Here is a 24,183-nt window from a genome sequence, read left to right on the forward strand (position 1 = left end):
ACCCACAACTTCTGAAGGCAAACTGTTCCATTGATTGATTGTGTTCACCATTAGGAAATTTCTGCTTAGTTCTAGGTTGCTTCTCTCCTCAATTAGTTTCCATCCATTGTTTCTCATCTTGCCTTTTGGTGCTTTGGAAAATAGTTTGACCCCCTTTTCTTTGTAGGATTAAATTTTGGAACACTGCTGTCAGGTCACTCCTAGTCCTTTTTTTCATTAGACTAGACATACCCAATTCCTGCAACCATTCTTCATATGTTTTAGCCTCCAGCTCCCTAATCATTCTTGTTGCTGTTTTCTGAACTCTTTCCAGAGTCTCAACATCTTTTGTGGTGACCAGAACTGGATGCAGTATTCCAAGTGTGGTCTTATTAAGGCTTTATAAAGTGGTACTAAAATTTCACGCAATCTTGATTCTATGCCTCTATTAATGCAGACTGGGATTGCATTGGCTTTTTTGGCTGCTTCTACACATTCTACACAGGAAGACCTGGAGGAACGTTGTCCATGGGGTCGTGATGGGTCGGACATGACTTGGCAATTAACAACAACAGACAACACATTGTTGGCTCATATTGAAGCAATTGTCCATTAGGGCTCCAAGATCTCTCTCACAATTACTGGCATTAAGCCAAGTTTCACTTAGCCTCTGCCTATGCAGTTGATTTTTCTTGCCTAAGTGTAAAACTTTACTTTTATCACCGCTGAATATTATTTTGTTGGATAGGGCCCAGTGTTCAAAACTGTCAAGATCTTTTTTGAACTTGAGCTTGTCTTCTGTTGGCTATTCCTCCCACCTTAGTGTTGTCTGCAAATTTGATGAGTTCCCCTTCTATTCCTCATCTAGATAGTTTATGAAGATACTGAAGAGTATTAGGCCCAAAATGGAACCTTGGGGTACCCCGCTGCTTACTTCCCTCCTTGATTTGTCAGCCACTTACAGACCCATCTGATGGTGGTAGTGTCTATCCACATTTTTTAAATAATATTTTTATTAATTTTCCAATTTTACATTTAAGTATTTAAAAAGCAACATGGTGGCTGGGTTAATCAATAGTTCGATAACATATAAAAATCTTTGGTACAAATCTGAAATTACAACATCAAATATTTCCTCTCTTTTTCCTTTAACATTTACTGTCTCGTATTTAAGCTAATACAGTTCTTATTATATCAACTCAGTAAAACATCATTGTTACATTTATCAATAATTTTTTAACTTATACGTATCTTAATTACCTTTAACATTCAATCTTCATAAACAATCCATATCCTGTTATTAATTTTTCCCCAGTTTTTAATTTCCCATCAATATTCCAATTTAACCTTTGATATTTTTAATTTTCAGGCTTTAAGTAACCAAAATTTCCCTTATCTCAATTCATAACAGAATCTAATATTCAAAATACACATTTTATCAATTTGACTATAGTCTTGTTCTATTCCTAAAAGTTATCTATTTCCCACCATATTAAATCATCTACTTAATAATACAATATCCCCTTTAATAAATCTAAACCATTATATATATATTGCCTGGGTTAATCAATAAATCAAACATATTTGTAATATTTTTTTCTTTTAGGTCTAATTTTTAAATATTAAACAGAAAAAATCCTTATTTTCAACTAATTTCCAAATATTTTATTTTATTTTTAATTTTTATTTTTAACTAACAAGACAAAGCAGAACAAAGCAAAACATAACACACATACATACACAATATATACTCCTCCTTTTTTTTTACAGCAATTAAATAACGGTAATCTAATATTTATATTTCCCCCTTATTCTTCTTTAGAATATTTGTCCTTATAGCCCCATTATTTCTTATTTACATTTTTCTTCCTTCATGTTCTACTTCTTACTAAGAATAATTCATATTATTATTATTATACATTATTATACACATATTTTCACTTTTGACCTTTCCATATTTATTCTCCTCTATTATTTCTAGTCTCCAACCAGACATACACCTTGTTCCATACTATATAATACTCTGTGTCTTCCTTTTCTTTTATCTCTTTTGTTAATTTGTCCATCTCAGCACAGTCCAGGATTTTTCTTATTACTTCTTCCTCTGATAGTATATTCTCATTTTTCCAGCACTGTGCATATGCTATTCTTGCCGCCATTATTATATGTAAAATTAAGTACCATATTTCTTTACTATATTTTCTATTTAAAATACCCAACAAAAAGATCTCTGGTTTCCAGTCTACAGATTGGTCTAGTATTTCTTGGATCCATTTTCTTATTGTAGACCAGTATTTTTTTGCAACTGGGCATGTCCACCATAGATGATAATATGTTCCATGTACTTTTTTACATTTCCAGCATGTTGGCGAATCATTCTGGAACATCTTGGCAAGCTTTGCTGGTGGAAGATGCCATCTGTAAAACATTTTCAACTGGTTTTCCTTGAATGCCGCCAACATAGTCAATTTTATATTTATTTCCCATATTTTTTCCCATTTCTCCAATTCTATATTATATCCGAAATTTTTTGCCCATCTAATCATTGTGTCTTTGACAACCTCGTCTTCCATTTTATATCTCAATAGGTATTTGTATAAATTGCTAATTAATTTTATTTCTGTTCCATGTATAATTTTATCCAATTCTTGCGGCTCTTTTTGGATTTCATATAATTTTTTGTCCTCTGTATATTTAGATTGAATTTGTGTAAATGTCCACCAATCAATCTCTCTGCCAATGTCTTGTTCCAATTCTTGTTTTGTTTTCAAATTTCCCTGTTCATTTACTAATTCCTTGTATCTAATTATCTTATTTATATCCAATAGGTTTGGGTATTTCAGAACTTCTGTTGGGGATAACCACATTGGAATTCTTATATAATGTTTTTGTTTTATTTTTTCCCAAGTCTGTAGCAATGCATTCCTAACTATGTGTCTTTGAAAATATCTGTGTATTTTATGTTTTTCATCCCATAGGAATGCATGCCACCCTGCTTGCAAATCATATCCTTCTATTGTTAAAACTCTAGTATTTTTCAAATCCATCCAATCTTTTAGCCAAGTTAAGCTTGATGCTTGGTAGTATATTTCCGACTCTGGTAATGCCAATCCCCCTTTATCTTTCGTATCTTGCAAGAGTTTTAATTTAATCCTGGGTTTTTTCCTTTGCCATATAAATTTAGTGATCAATTTATTTAATTTTTGAAAGAATGTTTTCCCTAATTTTATTGGATAATTTCCAAATATTTTAAATCTAATGACCACTGGGTGAGATCTGATCTTCTCTTTATCCTAAGTATTTTTTTTTCCTGTAAAAGCTGCCCAAAGTTTCTTTCCCCCCTGTGAGGAGAGAGGGAAGGGAATTTCTATCCCACCCTGTAAGAATAGCGGCGACTGACTACCGTATATGCCGGCGTATAAGGCGACTTCCGCAAGCATTAAAATCGGTGCCAAAGACGGGGGTCGTCTTATACGCCGAGTCGTCGTATACGCCGGAAATACTGGTAGTTTCCGGCGTATAAGACGATGTTCTAGGAATGTGACTCAGCACCAAAGACAGGGGTCGTCTTATACGCTGGGTCACCTTATACGCCGGCATATACGGTACCCAGAGGAATTAAAGCACTAAAAGAACAATTTTAATCTAATTGGATTTATATGTTCCTGAAACTTGGGGACCAAAAATTTTCTTATTTTTATTGGAGACTTTTCCTTTTATTTACACAAAAGAAATAAAATTGGAAAAAAGATTATAATAATTTTGGACTTAAAAAACTTTAAATAGCAGAAGAAATTTGAGAAAGAAAAAGAACACATTGAATGGAAGATAAGCGTATCAGGGCAATCATGGGGAATTGGAATAATAGGGAGACAACTTAATAAATATAAATGGGCTAGCGCTTCCCAAAAAATGGCAGTTAAGTGGTCTCCTTTATTTCAAATTATATAATTATAAAGGGAGATCTATTTGATGATCTAAAAGCACTGATATGGAAGGCTAGTTGGCAAAGGAAGAAAGCCAGAATAAGGCTGAAGAAAATTGGGGCTTTGATTTATTAGAGGGGATTTCATATTAAGGACACTGGTTTGATTATCTTCTGTTGCTTGTGTCTGCTTTATATTGAATTCTAATATGACCTGGTCACTCTCCCCTAAAGTTCCTGCAACTTCAATTCCCTCTATCACTTCTTTGCTGTTGGTAAGAATAAGGTCCAGTATAGCTAGTTGCCTCCCCTACCTTTTGGGGGATGACGTTGTCAGCTAGGTGGGTCAGGAACCTGTTTGATCTCCCACATTGCGGAGTTTGTCTCTCAGTTGATATCAGGGTAGTTAAAGTCCCCCATTACTATTATGATGTGTTTCCTACATGCATTGGTTAACTACATTGGTTTTAAAAGGAGTAATCATAAATTATACCACTACTAATACATTCCAATAAATAAATAACTTAACAGAACCCTTGAATTGCCTGCTTATTATACCTTTTCAGATTTCAGATAAATAAATACATTCTTCATATTACAGATAAACAAATGCTACTTATTTTCTGGCACAATAGAAAATATAACATAAACTGCAATTATACATCAAAGAAAAAATAAAAGCTTGTTATGTCATTTTTTTTGGAAAAACTGAGGAATTGAGATAGGGGACTAGCAATAACATGTGGCATAATAGGGTCAGTTTTCTGGGAGATGAAATAACTAATATATAGAGAAGGAAAAGGAAACATTTCTATTTATATGTTTTAGTTAAACTTACACTTTTTGATATCTATGTTGCTGAAATACGTATATTTTTATCTATGCAAATTAATTCAAAAGCAACTACAATAGTGAAATATTTTAAATTCCTTGACAGAAAAAGAAAGAAAAATAGTATTACAATTGATCAAAAAAACTTTACTGATGTACTTTTTATCACATTTTTTGGAAATGTTGCCTAGGATATGTTGAGAGACAGACTTGTTTGTGGAGTTGTTACTATTTCAAAACATTTTAGTAAATAAGGACTGTGTGTGTGTGTGTGTGTGTGTGTTTATGTGTGTGTGTGTGTTTATACACACACTTTCTCATATAAAGTATGTAGGTATATGATATACAGTATAATGTATATAATTATGTAAATTATTAGGTAAGTGTTACAGAAATAGTAGTAAAAAATTTATAACATTGGCAGTTAGCAGAAAAATAAAAAACATATTACTCACTTTGAGTCCATAAATCAAGGTCATAACTCACTAAAACTATGAAATATAGTGAGATATTTAGCTGTAAAAATGTACTTAACTATAATTTATAGATATTCAATAATCAGTGGGCCATTTAATAACTAGGGTATACACAGTGTAACTTCAAAATGGAATTGCACTGAGATATTTATAAAAAATACTTGTTTTTGTAGGGAATGTAAACATTCTTCAAATACAGGTACTCCTCACCTTACAACCACAGTGTAGCCCCAAATTTCTGTTGTTAAGCAAGACAGCTGCTAAGTAAATTGTGAATTAAGTGAAAAGGTTGGGGACTGCTGCCCTCTAGGATACACTTTAGTTATTAGAGAGCCAGTTTGGTGTAGTGTTTAAGGCATCAGGTTAGAAACTTGGAAACTATGAGTTCTACTCCCACTTTGGGCACAAAGCCAACTGGTCACCTTGGGCCATCACTTTATTATTCTTATTCCAGCTGATTAATTACTAGTATGATCTGAAGCATAACTATTAAGGCCCTAAATATCTTGATTCCATCTATAGCTCTGTTTTCAGGCATAAAATAATAACTTGTATTTTGCTAAGTGTTTTGTTAATTAGCTTTCAGTGTTCTGAACTGGTGTTTCAATATATTATTTTATATATTTATATCTATCTATATCTATCTATATCTATATCTATATCTAGATCAGTGCTTCTCAATGTTTGTGTGACGGCGACCCCCATCACACAAATGTTCTGCGCATGCGCGGCGCCCCCCCATGCGTGACGTGCATGCACGATGACCCCACGCACAACTCGTGCGCACGGCACCCATGCGCAGTGTGCATGCGCGGTGGCGCCCATGCGCGGTGCACGTGCACGGCGGCGCCCCCATGCACGGCGTGTGTGCAAGGCGCCGCGGAAAATGGCGGATCACCACCTTTGGCGACCCCCGAAAAATGGTCGATTGACCCCAAATGGGGTTACGACCCATAGGTTGAGAATCGCTGATCTAGATAGATAGATATAGATATAGATATATTTAAGGTAAACTTTTTTGCCATCAGTTTAGGTACTTTTACTAGAAAAATTAAATAATTGTTTAAAATCAATACAATAGTGGAAATTTCCTGTTCTAGACATACATTTTTATATTAATATTGTTGTTGTTGTTATTTCAATATCAATTATAATATTGATTCTTGTTTCATTGTATCGGGTAGCTTTCATGGATGGATAGATGGGTAGGTGGGTAAGTGGATGGGTAGGTAGGTAGGTAGGTAGATAGCTAGATAGCTAGATAGCTAGATAGATAGATAGATAGATAGATAGATAGATAGATAGATAGATAGATAGATAGATAGATAGATAGATAGATAGATATTCTGCTTTTAATAGATGGCAGTATTACTGTCAAGAAAAATCCATGGACACATATCTGAAGTCACCAGGAACCAAACTTGTCTTGAAAAGGGCTGTAACTTTCTAAAGTACTGCAGTCATAATATTTTTGAATTAAATGAAATATTGGCCTGGATGTTTCTACACTTTGGAATCATTATCTACGTTACTCCAATTTTTAATCTGATTTTTATTTTCATTTTTCAGGTGTAGCAACCGGACCCAATGTGCAGTGGTTGCCGGCCCAGATGTGTTTCCTGACCCTTGTCCAGGAACATACAAGTACTTGGAAGTGCAATATGAATGTGTCCCTTACAGTATGTATTATTATTACTATAGTAGTTGCTATTATTGTTGTTAGTGGTGTACCACTATACCAAATTGCTATAATTGTTGGCTTTCGGTTTTTTAGGTTATTTCATGCTTCCATAAGTGTCTTCTGACAAACTGAGCAGTGGTGTGATAGTAAAGAAATTGACTAACGTAGAATTGTGGTTCTCAACAGAAAGCCATCAAGTTCCGTTTCCCCATCCCCGGTATTTTTATTTATCTCACAGTAATTATAGCCTTATGAAAAGTAAATGGAATCTTAAGTTCTGAAGCAGTATACAGGTAGTCCTCGATTTACCACCATTTGTATAAAGACAGTCCAAAGTTACTACTCTTATGGCTTATAATACATTTCTGACTGTCACAAAATGTTGTGTGCACACCCTTTCGGCCACATGATTGCAACTTGGATGCTTGGCAGTTGGCTCACATTTATGTCCAATTGCAGTGTCCCACAGTCATCTGATAATGATTTGCTTTTTCTTTTGCTTTTTTTGCTGGTTTCTGGGGAAAGTTGATTCAAACGAATGACAGCATGTTAATGACCATGTGATTTGCTAAATGACCACAGTGACTCTCTTTAGGATCATTTAAAAATGGTCATAAAATTGGATCTGGTCACATGTTGATTCAACCTACGACCGCAGTGACTTACAACCAAAATTCCGGTCCCAGTTATAAACTGAGAACTTCCTGTATTCCATTCCAATTTCTGAAAGAGGACAAACAAGGAAGATTGTTTCCATATTTTCTTTTGGGATCTGCAGATAGTCCTAGTTTAGCAACCACAATTGGGATTACAATCTTCCTTCAGCTTTCCTTTGATTTATAAACCTATGAAGCTCATAAATGTGAGGATTGGTCACAAAGTTACTTTTTCATTATTGTCATTAACTGCAAACAGTTGCTAAAGGAGGCAATTGGTAAATGTGGACTACCTGTGTTAAAAATCAGTTGAGAGACAGATAAAATTTTGGTCATTTCAGCACTCTTTGTCTTATATAAAGAAATGGGAACTTCTGCAGTACTTAGCATGAATTTGTAGTATAATTATTGCTTGTAGTTTAATTATTGCTTAATTATTAATAAAATCTATCTTTTTGTTGTGATATGTATGAATATATCATTTCTGCACTGCTCTTCTATAATTACTCTCAGAACAATCCTCCCATACTTTCTTTTAGTGTAACACAATTTCAGACATGTAATGTTTGGACAACTTTGCATTTACTCCATCACACTTGTAAGATTTTCACAAAAGTAAACTTGAGAACTGTCTTTCAGATTATACTGTATTATTCATCTATCTAAATGAGCATAATAACACTTGAGAATATTTCATAAAATGAAATGTTTCTGAAATTAGTAATATCTGAGACATTTTTAGGCTGAAATCTTATCCACCTGCAAATAAGGCCCATTGATTTTTTTTATTGAAAAATTTTTATTAACAATTAACAAAAAAAAAATTTAACCCACAAAGTAGAGTAATTTCAGGAAAAGGGAATGTGTTTGAAGGATGATTAATAAATGAAAGAAGCAAATCTGAGTAGGAAACTGAATAGATATGTAAATAGATTTTTGGTCATGCCCATTTTGGGCAGTATTACTACTAAAAGAACTTACATCATTCCCACAATAAACTGTACCCAAAATATATATGATCTGTCTGTCTGTCTGTCTGTCTGTCTGTCTGTCTGTCTATCTATCTATCTATCTATCTATCTATCTATCTATCTATCTATCTATCTATCTAACAGGGTTGGCAAAAGAGCTAATAACGCCTTTTAAAATGGTTTAAGTGTTGTTTTACAAAAAGTTCAAATCATCTTAATTCAAATACTGGATAACACACTCAGTCACATTCACTTAAAATGCCCTGTCCAAATAAATTCATCTTTATTATGGCTTAATATGATAAGCAGCATTACACAACATTCAGAGGTAAATATAGGTTCTCACAATAAGATTGACTCCACTATCCAACCTCATTTTAATCTACCGTATATGCCGGCGTATAAGGCGACTTCCGCAAGCGCTAAAATCAGCACCAAAGATGGGGGTCGTCTTATACGCCGAGTCGTCTTATACGCCGGAAATACTGGTAGTTTCCGGCGTATAAGACGACGTTCTAGGAATGCGGCTCGGCGACAAAGACGGGGGTCGTCTTATACGCCGGGTCGCCTTGTACGTCGGCATATACGGTAATCTCATATTTTATACAAATCTAAGGTCTTGAGTATCTTTCCAAAAGGCAGAGTAGTAGGGAGTTAGATTTGATTCCATAGGTTAGGAACAATGCAAGAAAATGTTCTCTTCTGTGTATCAACAAACATATTTGTGCTGTGTTGTGCCTCCAAAGGTAAATGTATATTTAAGAGGATTTCTTTTGCTGAAGTTAGTGTGAGAAATTCATATTAAAAATTTGGTCCTAAGTTGGTTAAACCATGAACCATCTAGTGCAGGGGTGTCAAACTACCGGCCTGCAGGCCGGTTTCATCATACCGAAGCCACGACCCACCCCATTGCCAGCAATACAAAAAGTCATGATACATCACGTAACATGGCGAGTTTGACACCCTTGATCTAGTGCTTTAAAGTTTAGAATTAAAATTTTCAACTGTTTTGTATCTATGAAGCACTGGAGATCAGGATAGGTTTTTCAACTCAGACAGTAGTGCTAGCTAAAGGGAGAGTCACTTTGGTGACAAACAGATTCGTATCCTAGATCAATTTATGGCCTTGAATTCCTTGTTTGTTGCCATAGTAACTAAGAGTCTTTCTATTCCTTTCTTCTTAACGCTGCTTGCTGGCAACCTTGAAATAACAACCCCACAAAAAATAAAGAGGCAACCATCATCACCACCATCCCTCTCAAATAATGCAACCTCCTGTTATTCTGGGTGTTTAAATACTGTGATATTTTCATCTTCAAATGATTGATCATAAATAACTAAAACAATCTGTTCTCTCCTTGTACAGCAGAGTACTGTACTTGGAGAGATAGAATTTGTCAAAAAGAAAATATATATTTATTTTAATTACTGGTCTTGGGGCAGTTGTCTTGAAAAGTTTCTAGAGAAGTAACTTGCTAGATACTAGCATTACATAAAATTCTATATGACATATCAAGATGCCAACTTTTTTCTTATGTCTACTCTGGCAGTATTATAACAGGATGAAACAACATCTTCCAGAGCATCACAAGATTGTAGAATGACTCATTTTCACACTTGACATAGCCTTCCACAGTCTCCAGTACTGCACAAACTAGCCAGTTTTTGCACACTCAAAAATGTCACAAAGCTGTCATGAGAAATATAAATACCAAAACCAGCTGATTAGAGGGGATAATTTAAAATCTCCTGGCAGACCTTTTCTTCCAAGGGGTCCCCAACATATATTTGTTATGATGGATTATCAATAGTGAACACCCTGATAAACCACAGGGTGTCTGAATAGAGAGATCCTAGCCCTTGTATCTATTGCTTGCATTGCTTGTATTTTTTATTTTATTTATCAAATTTAGAAACCACCCATCTGGCCACAGAAGCAGCAGGCAAGCACGCGAGCATGCAAAACTCCATTTGTGCAAGCAGTGGGCACCTTCACACATGAAGCTCCACTGGTGCAAGTGGAGTTTTGTGTGCAAGTGCATACACACCCGCCACTTACACAAAACCATCCCTTCTTCCCCCTGCCACCATTGCCGCCACTGTCGGCCAGTCCACAGAGCCAGAAAAATTGGAGACCGCTGGTTTAGAACACTGTTGTGCTATGCCAAAGCTGGGATGTTGTCATATATGAAGCATAGGACACACTGATCCTATTCAAATGCTAGGTTCCATAAGGGATATCTAAAAACCAGGAATGTTCACAGGGCAGATGAAGAGTGAGGATGGCAAACAGAGCATTAAAATGTAAACCTCATACATTTTGAACATGCATTCATATACAAAAGGGGCAGTGTTGCATTGTGATGTTGCATCCCCCAACACTGCCCCTTTTTCTACTCCCTGCAAATGTTCCTGGAAAAAAACAGCTGATCATGTACAGATAAATTATAATATTACCAAAAGTTTGCATCTAGAACCTACTTATTTCAGTGTAGACACTGAACTATACTTGTGGAAGCTGGCTTTTCAGTGAAGTCACCAGTGCAACTTCATTCTTCCCCACATGTGTTGAATTTTATCCAAAGAGTAAATGGCCCAACAGCTACTGTTTTTCATGTCAGTAGTTATACATGAAATGAAGAGTTATAAATACAGTTTTCAATGCAAAGCAGAAGAACTAGAATTCATCAGAAGAGTTAGCCTCATTTCTGATGTGCTCTGCGGAATGGGATAACTCGCCTTGGCCAACTGGCCATGGCCATCTCACCACAGCCAACTTAGTGCAACCATTTCACCATGGCCATTTTGCCATGGCCACATCGCCACAGGACAATTCACTGTGGGATAGTTCCACGTGGGATAACTCAACATGATAAATGTTATCTGCTACTATTTCTTCAACATTATTTCCATTGACAAAAATGGAAATAATGTTGAAGAAACAGTGGTGTATAACATCTATCACATTGAGTTAAACTGTGTGGATTGTCCTGTGTCAAGTTGGCTGTGGCGAGTTATCCCATGGCGAAATGGTCGTGTCGGGTTGGCCACGGTGAGATGGCCATGGCAAGCTGTCCTAGACCCTACTGAATTTGTAGCAGGGGTTCTTATCAAAATATAGTTTTCATAAGTCATCTGGTACAGTAATATCTTATGTCACATTTTATAACTATTTTAATTGTTAAATATTTCAAAACCTGTTTTGTTCTTATTTTATCCACTGCCAGTAACCAAAATTTTTGTCATTTTTTTCATAGCAAGACAGATTTTTTCCATCTTTGCCTTCAGTCCATGGAACAACTGTGTTTGTTTGCATTTCTCTTCTCCTTTACCCGTTTTCTTCTCAGAACAGTCATTGTTTATATTAGCTGAAATCTAAGTTATTCCCTTGATAAATCTGTTAGCATTTGTAAAGAATACCTTTTTTAATGCCATTCTTTGCTTTCTCCTCCACAGGTCCCTAGAATCAGAAACTGTTTCTGATTCTCACCTAAGAAACTTTATGTGCAAATTGATTTTTTGTGCATAGTTTTACTCAAGACACTGATCTTTGTAAATCTATATAATGTTTTGTTTTTAAAGAAATGTTTACCGATTCATCTTTAAATCAAAGTTCAGCTGTTTGCCAACATCTATTGTGATAACATGTGGAAGAATAGGTAGCTAATACTGGAATGAAATGGAAAAAAAAATGAGGATATTTTTGTTAAAAAAACAATGTTTAGTTCCCACTTAGAAAGACATTAAAAGAGTTCATACTTCCATAGACTTTCATTTTGAAATATATTTCTGAAGCAAACAAATACAACAAATGTCATAATATATAAAGTAGATCATTGTTAAAAACACTAAAACACTAAAAATGGAGATAGAATATGAAGCATATTCACCCACACACACACACACATATTCACATACATACATATACATGACATATACATATACATTATTTGCATCACTATACTGTCTACCTTTTTTATTTTTATAAACCTTCCTTAGTTCCATCATGACTGTACATCAATTCATATATTGCATTTTGTTTTTTAAATTTTCCAATTCTATCAAACCACAACTTCCTCAATCTTCCCCTTCCCCTAGACACATTTGCTACTTCTCCTGCAGTATATTTATTTTGCAGTTGGATCATCATTTTTACTCTCAACAACCTCAATATACTTCTTTCACACTAGTCACTCACTTATTTGTTCAGTCCACATTTATAAGCACACATTAATCTCCAACCTTCTTCTTGGGTTCTCACCAGGACAAGTAACCCATTCCTGTTTGCTTCTCCTATCATACTCAGTTTTCACTTCCATACAACAAGTAGGCAGAAGCACATTCTTATGCACAGCCATTTTCATTTCTTACAGTAAACAAATAATCTCCCAAATGGATCACCTATTACCCTGTAGCCTTTCTTATCAATATTTGCACTTTGTAAAATTTCTTTATCTGCTTTCCTATATTTAGTAAACTTTCTACTAAGGTACACAGGTTCATCTTATTTGCTCTAGTTTTTCATCATTTATGTATATCTTACAGTCATTCACTTAATTTTCCACCCAATTCCTAGAGTGTTTCTTATGAACTTGTGACTGTGACCTTTCTTGTCTGAGTACATTTGTCTCAGTGGATGACTGCCCAATCGGCTTATGTGGGATTTATCCAGATGCTTATAAAACATTGAGTAACTTTGCAATGCAACTAGTACTAATTAAAGCTGATTAAATGTCAACACTATTTTGATCACTGTATGGAAGGCAAGAGCAACAGGAACTGCTTAGAGAGCTTATTGCTTAAGCTTAACAGCTTAGTCGCAAGCTTAAATGTTCAAACTTCTTGGAATGATGGAAGACCAAGATTGAGCCTTGGATCTTCGGTATGCATGTGATCTACTTCTAAACCATGGACAATATTCCTAGCTAGCTTCCCAGGGAAAACAGTAAACGGGACCCCTTTTATCATACATAAAAGCAAAATTCCATATGTTTCCACTTGCTTGTTCATTAAACCCCAAAGAAAAATCTATTTACATTCACTTTTAAAATCTTCTAAATCAGAATATATACATGATCCCAATAATTTCTAGCATTTTTGCATGTCCACCAAAGATGAAAAGTGTACCCTCGGTTTGATTACATATCGAACAAAATCTGAAATTCGCTTGTATATGTTTGATGGCTTATCTGGCATCATATACTAGCAACCCATCATTTTTTTTAAAAAAATTACTTTTTAAAGATTAAATATAAATTTCAATCCTTTCTTCCACATATTCTCCTATTGATCCAACTATATATTATATCCAAAATGTTTTAACCATTTTATCATACAGTCTTTAAGTTGCTCGTCCTCTGTATCCATTTTCAATAAAGGTTTGTACATCTTAGCAATGATATGATCATCATTGGTACACAAATCCACATCTAATTCAGTCTTACCATTTTCAGATTCATAATTCTTCTTAAAAGTTTAAAACTTTCCGCTAACTCATCAAAGAGAAACCAATGGAGTATAAAGCCTTCCAACTCTACATTTTCTCTTGTTTTAAATTTAAATTCTCCTTGGGAAAAGTTTAGCAGATCAGCATATTTTTTACTATTTTTGTTTAAATATCATTTCCCTTCTCAAATAAGCTTCTTGGGATGAAAACCATAAAGGGATGTTAGGAAACAATTTTGCCTTATACCTATTCCAAATTCTCAACATGGCAAGTTTAATAAAAGGATTTTTAAAATCTACATTAACCTTAACTTTATGATACCACAAATAGCCAAGCCAACCAAATTTTAAATCATGTCCTTCCAATTCCAATAACCGCTTATTTCTTACAGTCACCCATTTTTTAATTCACGCTAAGCAACAAGCTGCAAAATACAATTTCATATCTGGTAATCCTCTCTTTCTTTAGTATCCTGCAGCAGTTTGTATTTAATCCTTGCTTTCTTGCCTTGCCAATCAAATTTGGAAATATCTTTTTGCCATTGCTTAAATTTGTATCAGTTGTCAGTACAGATATTGTGTAGATTAAGCAAAGTTTTATTATGTTGAGTATGAGTATAACCTTTGTATAACTTATTGGTGTTTCTCTCACCATTTTCTGAACTAGCTGTGAGTTTTCACTATCTTTCACTATATTTTGTACATCTTTGGATGCACATAAAAATTTTTTGGGGATGTGAATTTTTTATGTGTGCATTTTTATATATGCATTTTAAATCGTTTTATGTGCATTTCAGATGCACATAAAACAGGCAGAAATATAAAACCAGTTATATATTATAACCTGGATAAAAGGACTGCTAGTTACTATCATAGTAAATGAAAACATAAACTCAACTGTTTTTCTCTTGCTGACAGAAAACTGACATGGCTTACCCATTAGTAAAAATTAGATATGTTCATACTACGGTAATGCAGGATAAGAATTTAATGAATATTTCCAACTCAGCAAAAATTTAAATTAAATCTTCTCTTTTCATCAGGCCTGAAACACAGTAAATAAATTTTATGAAGATCCAGACAATACAAAATAATGATATTTCCACTGCTTTTGACATTACTAATGGGGGGGGGGGAATAAGGCAAAACTGCAATCTGAGAAAAAGTGAGAGCTCTTTTCTCCAGGACTACTAGACTACTAGTTCTTAATTAATTTGGTGCCAAACAATATTTAGGGGAAATCAGACTTTTTTTCATAGATTTAGAGGCTCTTTAAACTAATGATTCAAAGTGCCTGCTCAGTATAGAAATCTATATTAATGCATCACTAACAGATGGCTGCCTACTGACTACCATATTTGAATGCTTCTGAAGAGAAGTCCACCACTTCTCTGGGTAAGTGGACCACTGTGTACTCCCTTCTACCTTGAGATTCATTTTTCCTATTATGTTTACCTGTGATGAAATCCTACAAAATAATTGATCTGAATTCATTCAAATTCACTTTTTGAAGTCCAAAATATGCTTGTATATTGCAGTCAGCTTTAGTTCTTGTTAAAATAAAAGCTCCAGTCTTAAATGTTAATTTTGCCCTAATGTTTCAGCTACTTTCATTTCCTTGACTACCTTTTCTCTATTGGTTTATATCAAGTCAAGATAGTTGATCCTCTTTTGGCTTCCTTTGTCCTCTAAAGGATAAAATTGCTCCAATCATTTAAGAAATCACTGGAAGGACTGTCTTAGTAGAATGTGTCTTCCAGCAGATGTCAAAGTAATTATAATCAGTACTAATTATGCCTGTTCACAATATCTGTATTGCTGTAGGATGGCATCACCAACATCTTTTCTTCAACTGGGCAAACATCTTTTTTAGTTTGATTATCTTTACATTGCTTACTATCCTCCACAAAATCACAAAACTAGTTTAAAATGATTGTTTTTTTCTTATATATATTTGCCTCCTCTTCTTACAAAAATAAGGAGCCGTTAGACACTGAGATGGGTGGCATATAAATTAAATAAAGAAAGAAAGAATTTGGATAGATTCTTGGTTATTGATTATGTGCCATTACATCAGTGTTGATTCTGATGCATAGATTTCTTATATCTGACCCATGCTTCTTTGTTGGAAACAACCATCTGATATCTTTAAATTTGCTGGCATATTTGGTGAGAAACTTTACAGATTCTTCTTCTGTTGCTTGCCATATTTCTGTACATATTCCATCAATTCCTGTAGCTTCTGATTTACTAAAGACCGGAGTGCTGATTTAGCGTAGTCTTTTATTGTAGAGCTACTTGTAAATAGGGGATAATTTCTAAGACATCTTGGATGTTAACATCACTGTGTACAGAATTTCAGTACACAGTTAACACAGTAACCAGCTGATTGGAAGTGATTGGTTTGTATACCAGTACCAAAGGACACTTAACAGATTATGCAAAATACTGTACAATATCCTTAATTTCAAAACCTAGCAAACACTAGCAAAATAATGTTTAAAGCCCTATGTGAAAAGGGAGATGTCAGATGTTGAAGCAGGCTTTAGAAAAAACCAAGGATCAAGACAATGTAAATGGAGCAAACCAGGATATGAATTCCCAGGAAGATTATAACTATTTTTACTAAGATTAGCTGTTGTAGCAGAATCTTACAAGTCTTGCTGTGCCTCCTCTTCCTCCCTACAATTCAGTGAATTAGGGAGTGTAGCTGAGCCAGAAGGCAAGTCAAATGCATTGTCAGTCTGGAGTCCCTAGGCCCCTAAAAAAGGTTTAAGTCCAGCCCCCCTTGAAGTTCATTGACTCTGATCTGACACCAATTTGCATCAACCATTAATAGATCAAATTCTTGTGAATGGGTTCAGTGGAATAAACTTGCAGTGCTTTTGAACTCTGCCCTGGCTTCTTGGTTTCTTGCACCTGACAGGAAAGAATCTACTTTTGAAAGTTATTTTGCTGGACTTAAAAAATACTTCAGCCCCTTTTGCCTAGGTAACAACTCCTTCAAATCTCTGATAAGGACATCCTTCTCACTCTATGTGCTAACACATTCTGGATTAGTAAAAAATACAAAAAAGAAATCAGCATGTGTTTAACATAAATAAATATTTGATTTTATTTGAAATCAGTGTATGCTTCACTGATTATAGAAATACCTTCAGTTGTATCAAGCTGTGAAGTGTCCTTGGGAAAAGAGGGGTTCCATTGTCTTCCTGAGGACAGAAAGTTGCATCCATTACCAAACAAGGCAAAACAGATTGGCTCAAAGTCAACAAAGTGAGCCAAGGCTGAACAGGTAGTCCTCAACTTATGACCTGTCACTTAGCAACTCTTAAAATTTATGATAGACCCCCCCAAAAAGCTACTTACAATCCAGATTAGATGTTCTGACAGCTACCCTTCCCCCCATAATCATAAGCGTATTTTGGATGCTCAGCAACCAGTCCACTGACATTCCTTGACTGACAGGTCCGCAGCATCTTCCTTCAGCTGGAATGAGTAGGGCAGGCCAATTTCCCAGGTGGAGATTGTTTTAGGGGATTTAAAAGTCATAACCAACATCATGAATTGGACCCATAAGCAAACCATTTCTCCATTATTGCTGTTTCTTATTCTTCCATCTTTAAACCTTGCAATTTTTTGGGGTGTTTTTGATTTTGTGCTTTAATCATTGCATTTATTTGTTTATTTATATAGCTGCCCATCTCACAATTGCAACTAATTCTGCTGTCTTCTCATTCAGTTTCATCAAGTTTCATTCAGACAACAGCTAGTTTCTTCAGTAACTATGATGCAGTTCATCTGGCCTTGGAAATAGGTTTTCCCTGACCGTATTTATTTAAAGTTTCAGTCATGCTTCTTCATCTTACTTTTCACAATTTCCTGTCAGTCCACCTAACTTTGTGGTAGAAAAGACTGAACTGAAATAGCTGAATAACTCTTTTTTTTCTGTTACTTTTTAGCGTTTTGCCAGTTCCTTGTGTAGCTGGTATATTGATTCTTTTCTCTTTTTCTTTTTATAGTTCTTAATGTTTTTCAAAAACCAACTACAATTCATTCTGAGATTTAATTTTCTTGCCACTGTTACTCCAGTTCCAGAATATATCTCTATTATTGGTCTTTGTTGATCTAGCCCTCTTTCTATTTCCTATATATGTCTTTTTTCCCCAGATCTTCACTTCTCCTCTGGGTATAGCTACATTGGTCTCTTCTGTTTCCATTTTTTTCCCCAAATTAAAACTGAAAGTTTGCTTTCAATATCATTTTTAAAGACTCATGCCCATCTTGATGCCTCATCATTCTGATTCTCTTTTCTTGAAAATACATTTTTAAATTACACTTAGCTTTAGCTTCTCTTAAAATTAAATATTTCAGAATTAAATGGTCACTTCTTACTATTTTTGCTTCCTCAATTAATTATACCTTATTGATTAGAATCAAGTCAGGGATCCTTTGCTTCTTATTTCATCCTCTGGAGCAGAAAGATAAGCTACACACTTCCTTGAAGGAAAGAAGCTTGACAAATTCTGCCCTCAAATATTGGGGTAATTGAGCTCTCTCAACCATTTTTCCATATATATTTGAGATTTGCAATTTGCTTTTAGAAGCAGTAATTCACATCTTGCTTGCGCAAATCATGGTGGATTCTAACAAAGGCATTGTTTTTATTCATTCTAGTTTAGCCCAGGGTCTTTTTACAGTATAACCAAATAAATTCACTAGATTTCTAAGCAAAAATGTAACTGTTCCCTAACTTTTATTTCTATTCCTTTTCAATAAAATATATCCTTGACTCACTAATAGAGACACCCCACAAACCTCCATTATGCCTGTTAAAGTGTGTTTCCCCTTTCTATAATAAAACGTTCAGCTCATTTCTATTTATTTCTCTAACTCTGAAGAATAATATAGAGACAAATTGTCTCTGTTTCTGTCACTATGGACAAATTCTCCATGTCTCAAATCACAAGACAATATTGATTATAGGTGGTATCTATAATTGCTCAAGGAATTCCTATAGCTTCCTATTTTGTGCCCTGCTTCTAATAATAATAATTTCCCTTTCAAGAAAGCAAGCTACTATAGTTTTAAATTATTTTTTTAATTCACTTACAAGAGGCAAAGCTCTACAGGAATAAACCTGCATAGGTATGAGCAGAAAGATAGGACAGGAATTCTCATGAACAATAACAACAAAAATGAATCACTCACAAATCTACAATGCCATACAAGTTCAAGGAAAGATAACAACTTTGCTAATATTTCTAGTAAACCTGAAGTAAAATAAAAAATCAGTACCATGAAGCAGCTGTTGTTATAATATCAATCAAAAACCAATCTGAAATTGGGGCAGAACACTTATGTAAAGGTACCATGACTACAAAATGCTGCAGCTCTTGATTTTAAGGAAAGCTAAAATGGGCAGGCAAACATGTAGCCTGGATTTCAAGTGTGCTCACTTTAATTCCATCAAAACAAAGCTAATTAGGATTTCATGACAGTAGAAGCTAGTGGGCAAATGAGCTCAGGATGGTGGAGTGCTTCAATTAAAGCAATACTAAAAGCAAAACAGCAAACAGTTTCCAAGTGGAAAAGCAGAAATCGGAGTGTCTGTACAAAAAGATTACTAAAAATTGAAAACAAAAAAGAGCAAATACATAAAGGGCAAAGGAGGCAGGATACATTTAGTAAGATGAAGAAAAAAACTGGATTTCGAGAGAATTATTTGAAGTGATATCAAAAAGTAAAGCCTCTTCTTTATTATCGTATAATCAAGAAGAAAGCATTAATGGAGTATTCTAGCAGTAATTTGATGGTAGAACCAATTATCCAGTTAATGATGATCCCATTTATTTAATGTGCTCAAGAAAAGGGGCAACCATCTCTGGTTAATGCTCTTATAGAGAGCAGGGGTTGTATTTGATAGCCCAATACCCCTTCCAACTCTGTTATTCTCAAGAGATCACTAAGGAAGTTTACAGATAAAGAATTGAAAAACAAAAGCTCACAATGAGCAAAGATTAATGAAAAATACTAAGAAAAACAAAAGCCAGAAAAAGAAATAATATACCTGCTGCTTCATGAGGATAACAAAATGTTAACTCATAAGTATAAAAAATAGTATTACTCAATTTCTCTGGCTCATCCCCCTCCTATGGGGGAATTTGTGTTCCCCCAGGAATCTGTGATGGACAGACTGAAGGAGCAGGATGCTAATTAAAGAGTAAAAATGATATGATTAGTCAATAACTATTAACTCTGAATGAGTCAAATTTGTGGAGCTTGATTAATTGTATCCTAGGATACAGAAAAAAATCTGATGGACATTTTGTGAACTTGTATTATTATTTTTACATATAAATTTTGAAAATGTGGTTCCAATGTTTTAAAAGTTGAGACTAGAGAAGACTATAGACTGGTTGCCCATGCCATAGTATAATTTCTTGCAAGGATTTTATTGATATTGATTGATCTATTGATCTATAAGCACCATGAAAACAGTGCAGTGATTACTGGTATAGTGAAAAACATTCTGAGCTTGAAATATTTCTGAACTCAGTGGCCATTTTAAGTTTTTGAAGTAAGTACCCATATTCAAAGAATTTACACTGACCTAAGAACAGTTGGCTGTTTTGTAGTGAGATTGGAACAAAACCATGTCAATTATCACAACTGCATTGTTATAATTGTTGCTACTGCTATTTTTTACATTAGATTTGTCTTTAGACAAAAGTCCAGCAGAAACCTAGTAAAACAGCAGGTATCAGTTATTTCCTTGCTACTATTAAGTTGAGATTAAAAGGATAAGAGCAGGGTAGTGAATATAAGAAACCAGAACATGTAAATAGTTAGGGCAGTGGTTCTCAACCTTTTTAATGCCGCAACCCCCAACCGGTCGTAAGTCAAGGACTACTTAACCGGTTGTAAGTCGAGGACTAAACCAGTCATAAGTCTAGAACTAACCAACTGGTCGTAAGTCGAGGAGAACCGCTGAGTTAGGGTATCTGCAAGAAAGCAACCAAGCTAAGAGAGCACCAAGGACCCCTTTCAACATTGAACTACAAATATTATTGGTTCATACTACATAGCATGATAAGTAAGTAGATATAAAGCTGGTGCAAAAATTGTACACAAAAGATAGTCATCAGTGCTTCATTATCAAATTGAAATGAACTATTGAGCGGGATGACACAAGGTTGAGTTCTATATCATCTACTCTTCAAAAGTTTGAATAATGACTTCAGTGAAAGATAGAATGAGTTTGCAGAAGACATAACATTAAAGGGCACAATTAGCGGACTTAACATTCAAAACAGCTAGGTTAAGTTTAACAGAAACAATTCATCTAGGAAATTAAATGAATTAGGAACAAAATAGTGGATGCCAAGCTTGGCACTATTTGGGAGAAAAGATATAGGGATAGTACTTAAACATATCCTGACTATAGCTGTGGTGATCTAAATTGCATTGTAGTCACTATTTCCAGGATGAGATCAGGGATATATCCAAACTGTTTGGTCTCTGGTTGCTTTCTTCACTAACTATTGTTAGGCACATATTTAAAATAGCTAGAAATACTCTCTTTGTTGTATTTTTGAAGATTCCTGTTACTAATATTTCTTTTGCAGATGTCTAATTTTGTTTTCTACTTTTCTATTGGTTATCTGGATTAAAGAGGAAATTGTATGTTGACTATTGTGATACTGTAAATAATATTGTCTTCTTTGTAAGTTTCAGCCAATTGTTATGTTATGTCACCTCTTCCACATATAGAGTAACACTACTCCCAATACTCATTATATCAGGATTATTTAATCTTTTTGGATCAAGAGCGCCACTTGGATTTGAGCTGACATCCAGGGTACACATTACAAGACCCAGGAAAAGACCGAGCAAAAAATTGAAAAGGTGGACAGGACAGGACAAAGAGTTCTACCGTACAGAATAAAAATCACACCTTCAAAACTGAGGCCTCCCTAAGGATTTTCATAGACATGGCAGCAAATAGTAGTGAAATATTTCAAGGCATCACAAACTGCTCCCCAAGGGAACCTACTTCTTTGCTGCAGAATTGCATTCACAGATAATATATCTTGTTGTTCCTCTATTTCACCAGGTGCCTAATGATGTGCAGTATTTATGTTCAGTTTTGCCATCAGGGACTTCCATATCTTCCCCATTTTGATTCTAAGATATTTTCTTTACCCTGCGCTGTTCTATTCTTGTTCTTTGCTGCCTTCTTCACCAGCTATTACCTAACTCACTTTCTAGAGATGTTCCCTGCTCCAGTGACTGTTACCATTTAGCATCAATAGAAATAGAAAGTAAGCCACAAATTTAGAATCAGACTATGCTAATAGAGAATATTGGTCTCCTATTTATTTATTGCTTGTTTTTTATATATTTATATATATATATTGGAATGATTTTATACGAACTGAATTGTTCCTCTTCTAACTGGCTCAAAGCAAAAATGCAACAATATAAACATAATCATAAGGGAGGTATAATACCAGTACAATCATGTTTAAATTATTACTTTAATTATTCTTCAGAGTCATGCTCAATCTCTCTGCTTCAAGGACTTGTGTCTCAGTGTTTCAACCATATCTCAGAAGAGGAAGCAGCATTCTCCAGGGTATATCCAAACAAACAAACAAATCATTTTTTAAAAAATACACCCCCACTGGGCTGCTTTCCAACCATAATAAAAAAAATTAACAAAGAATAAAATCAATTTACAGTAAGCCGCCCTTCTGTCACTCTCAAAATCTGCTCACAAGTACTTCCACCAATCAGTTTGTTTTATTGAAGAAATAGTTTTAAATCCATCTTAAATGGATCCAAGAATGTAAGGATCTGGAATAGAGATGACAAGTATTTTATCATTGAGGACCTAGATCCTAAAATGCATACAAACATGGAACATGCAAAACAGGATCATGCCAAGACGGGAACTGGGACAATGACTAACACAGGACCTAAAACAGTAGCATTAAGAGCCTGAATTGAGTTCTGGTCATAAGGCAGAACTGGTATACAGATAGTCCTCAACTTATGACCACAATTTTCTTTGTAAGTCATTGCAGTTGACAAGACCTATTTTTAGTATTGTTGTAAGTCGAGTCACTATGGTCTTAAATGTGAATCCTGAAACTCAGCAAAAACATGTTGCAAATCCTGATTACATGACCATAGAATGCTGCAATTGTTCATAAATGTGGGCCAGTTGCCAACCTCCTGAACTGACGATGGTGGTGGATCTATAGTCATACATTTGAATTTAGGATGTAACTGGCTTTTTCAGAGGTTGTCGTTAATTCAAACTGACTACCCACCTATAAAGCTCTGCAGAGGGAGAGTTTGTACTGCTAAGTTCTGGACCAATGCCAGTACTTGAAATGAGGACAAAAGAAGCCCTTCCATAGACTTTTGCAGTTATCCAGGCAAGAGATCACTGCCTTTATTGAATTAATAAATGCAGTGTCAATGTATAGGAATTGCTAAATTTGATAGATCTTCAGTAAAAGTGAAGATTAGGCTGTCTCATTGTCGCCACTATGCTTTAGAACAAAAACCACACAGAAATATGCAGAAAGGAATTCAGAATATACTTAGTGATATGATGCAGCCATTCCTTTTTGTAAATGCTTTCTAGATGGAAGGACACTTCTTTTAAAGAAAACATTGCTTGTATTTAAATCAGGCAGCAATCTTATTGACAGTTACTTGAGAATAAGCCACATTAAAAAAATTGAGGGTTTTTTTTCTGAGTTAGTATGTATAGGATTTATGCTATATTAGGTGGATTGAGGAGATTGCTTTGCAGTGCTACAAATAGATTTGGATAATGACTACTATAAATATATTTTGAATGGTATTTGCCTTCATTTGGCTTTGCCTGCTGACTCTAGTGGAAGCAATCTGTGTCATCTGAATGATCAAATATTTGTTTGTTTCTTCTTCTGGAGATTAAATATGAACTGTATTAATCATAGGAAAGAAAATAGATTTTAGGGACACTCTTACAAGATAGCATAGCTATGTGTTTGATTTTCTTTCTCTAAATGATCAATTAGCATCTTAGCCAACAATGTGGTGTGTAAAGAAGAAAGAGTGGGATTGGAGGGCAATGTGGGGAGAAGGGTGGGGTGAGGGGATCAGGGATTGCAGAGATGGGAGGAAGGATTATAACAGACATTTGAAGTTTTTGGCAGCC

The 24,183-nt window shown here is 34.8% G+C and overlaps 1 protein-coding gene across 28 annotated transcripts in view; it reads left to right on the forward strand.

Annotated features, from left to right (window-relative positions):
• The window catches only part of ADGRL3 (adhesion G protein-coupled receptor L3), a 638,839-nt gene that overhangs the window by 299,902 nt on the left and 314,754 nt on the right, over positions 1–24,183 (forward strand). For all 28 annotated transcript variants that reach the window (XR_005554203.1, XM_039322771.1, XM_039322772.1 and 25 more), the window contains one exon: positions 6,781–6,890. Coding sequence is in view for 27 of the 28 variants with exons in the window: in XM_039322771.1 (XP_039178705.1) it covers positions 6,781–6,890 (110 nt within the window). In the remaining variant the exon portion in view is untranslated. The remainder of the gene's footprint in view (positions 1–6,780; positions 6,891–24,183) is intronic.

This window comes from Crotalus tigris, unplaced genomic scaffold, assembly GCF_016545835.1.
Source record: "Crotalus tigris isolate CLP2741 ecotype Arizona unplaced genomic scaffold, ASM1654583v1 scf7180000024124.1850442, whole genome shotgun sequence".
Classification (NCBI taxonomy): Eukaryota; Metazoa; Chordata; class Lepidosauria; order Squamata; family Viperidae; genus Crotalus; species Crotalus tigris.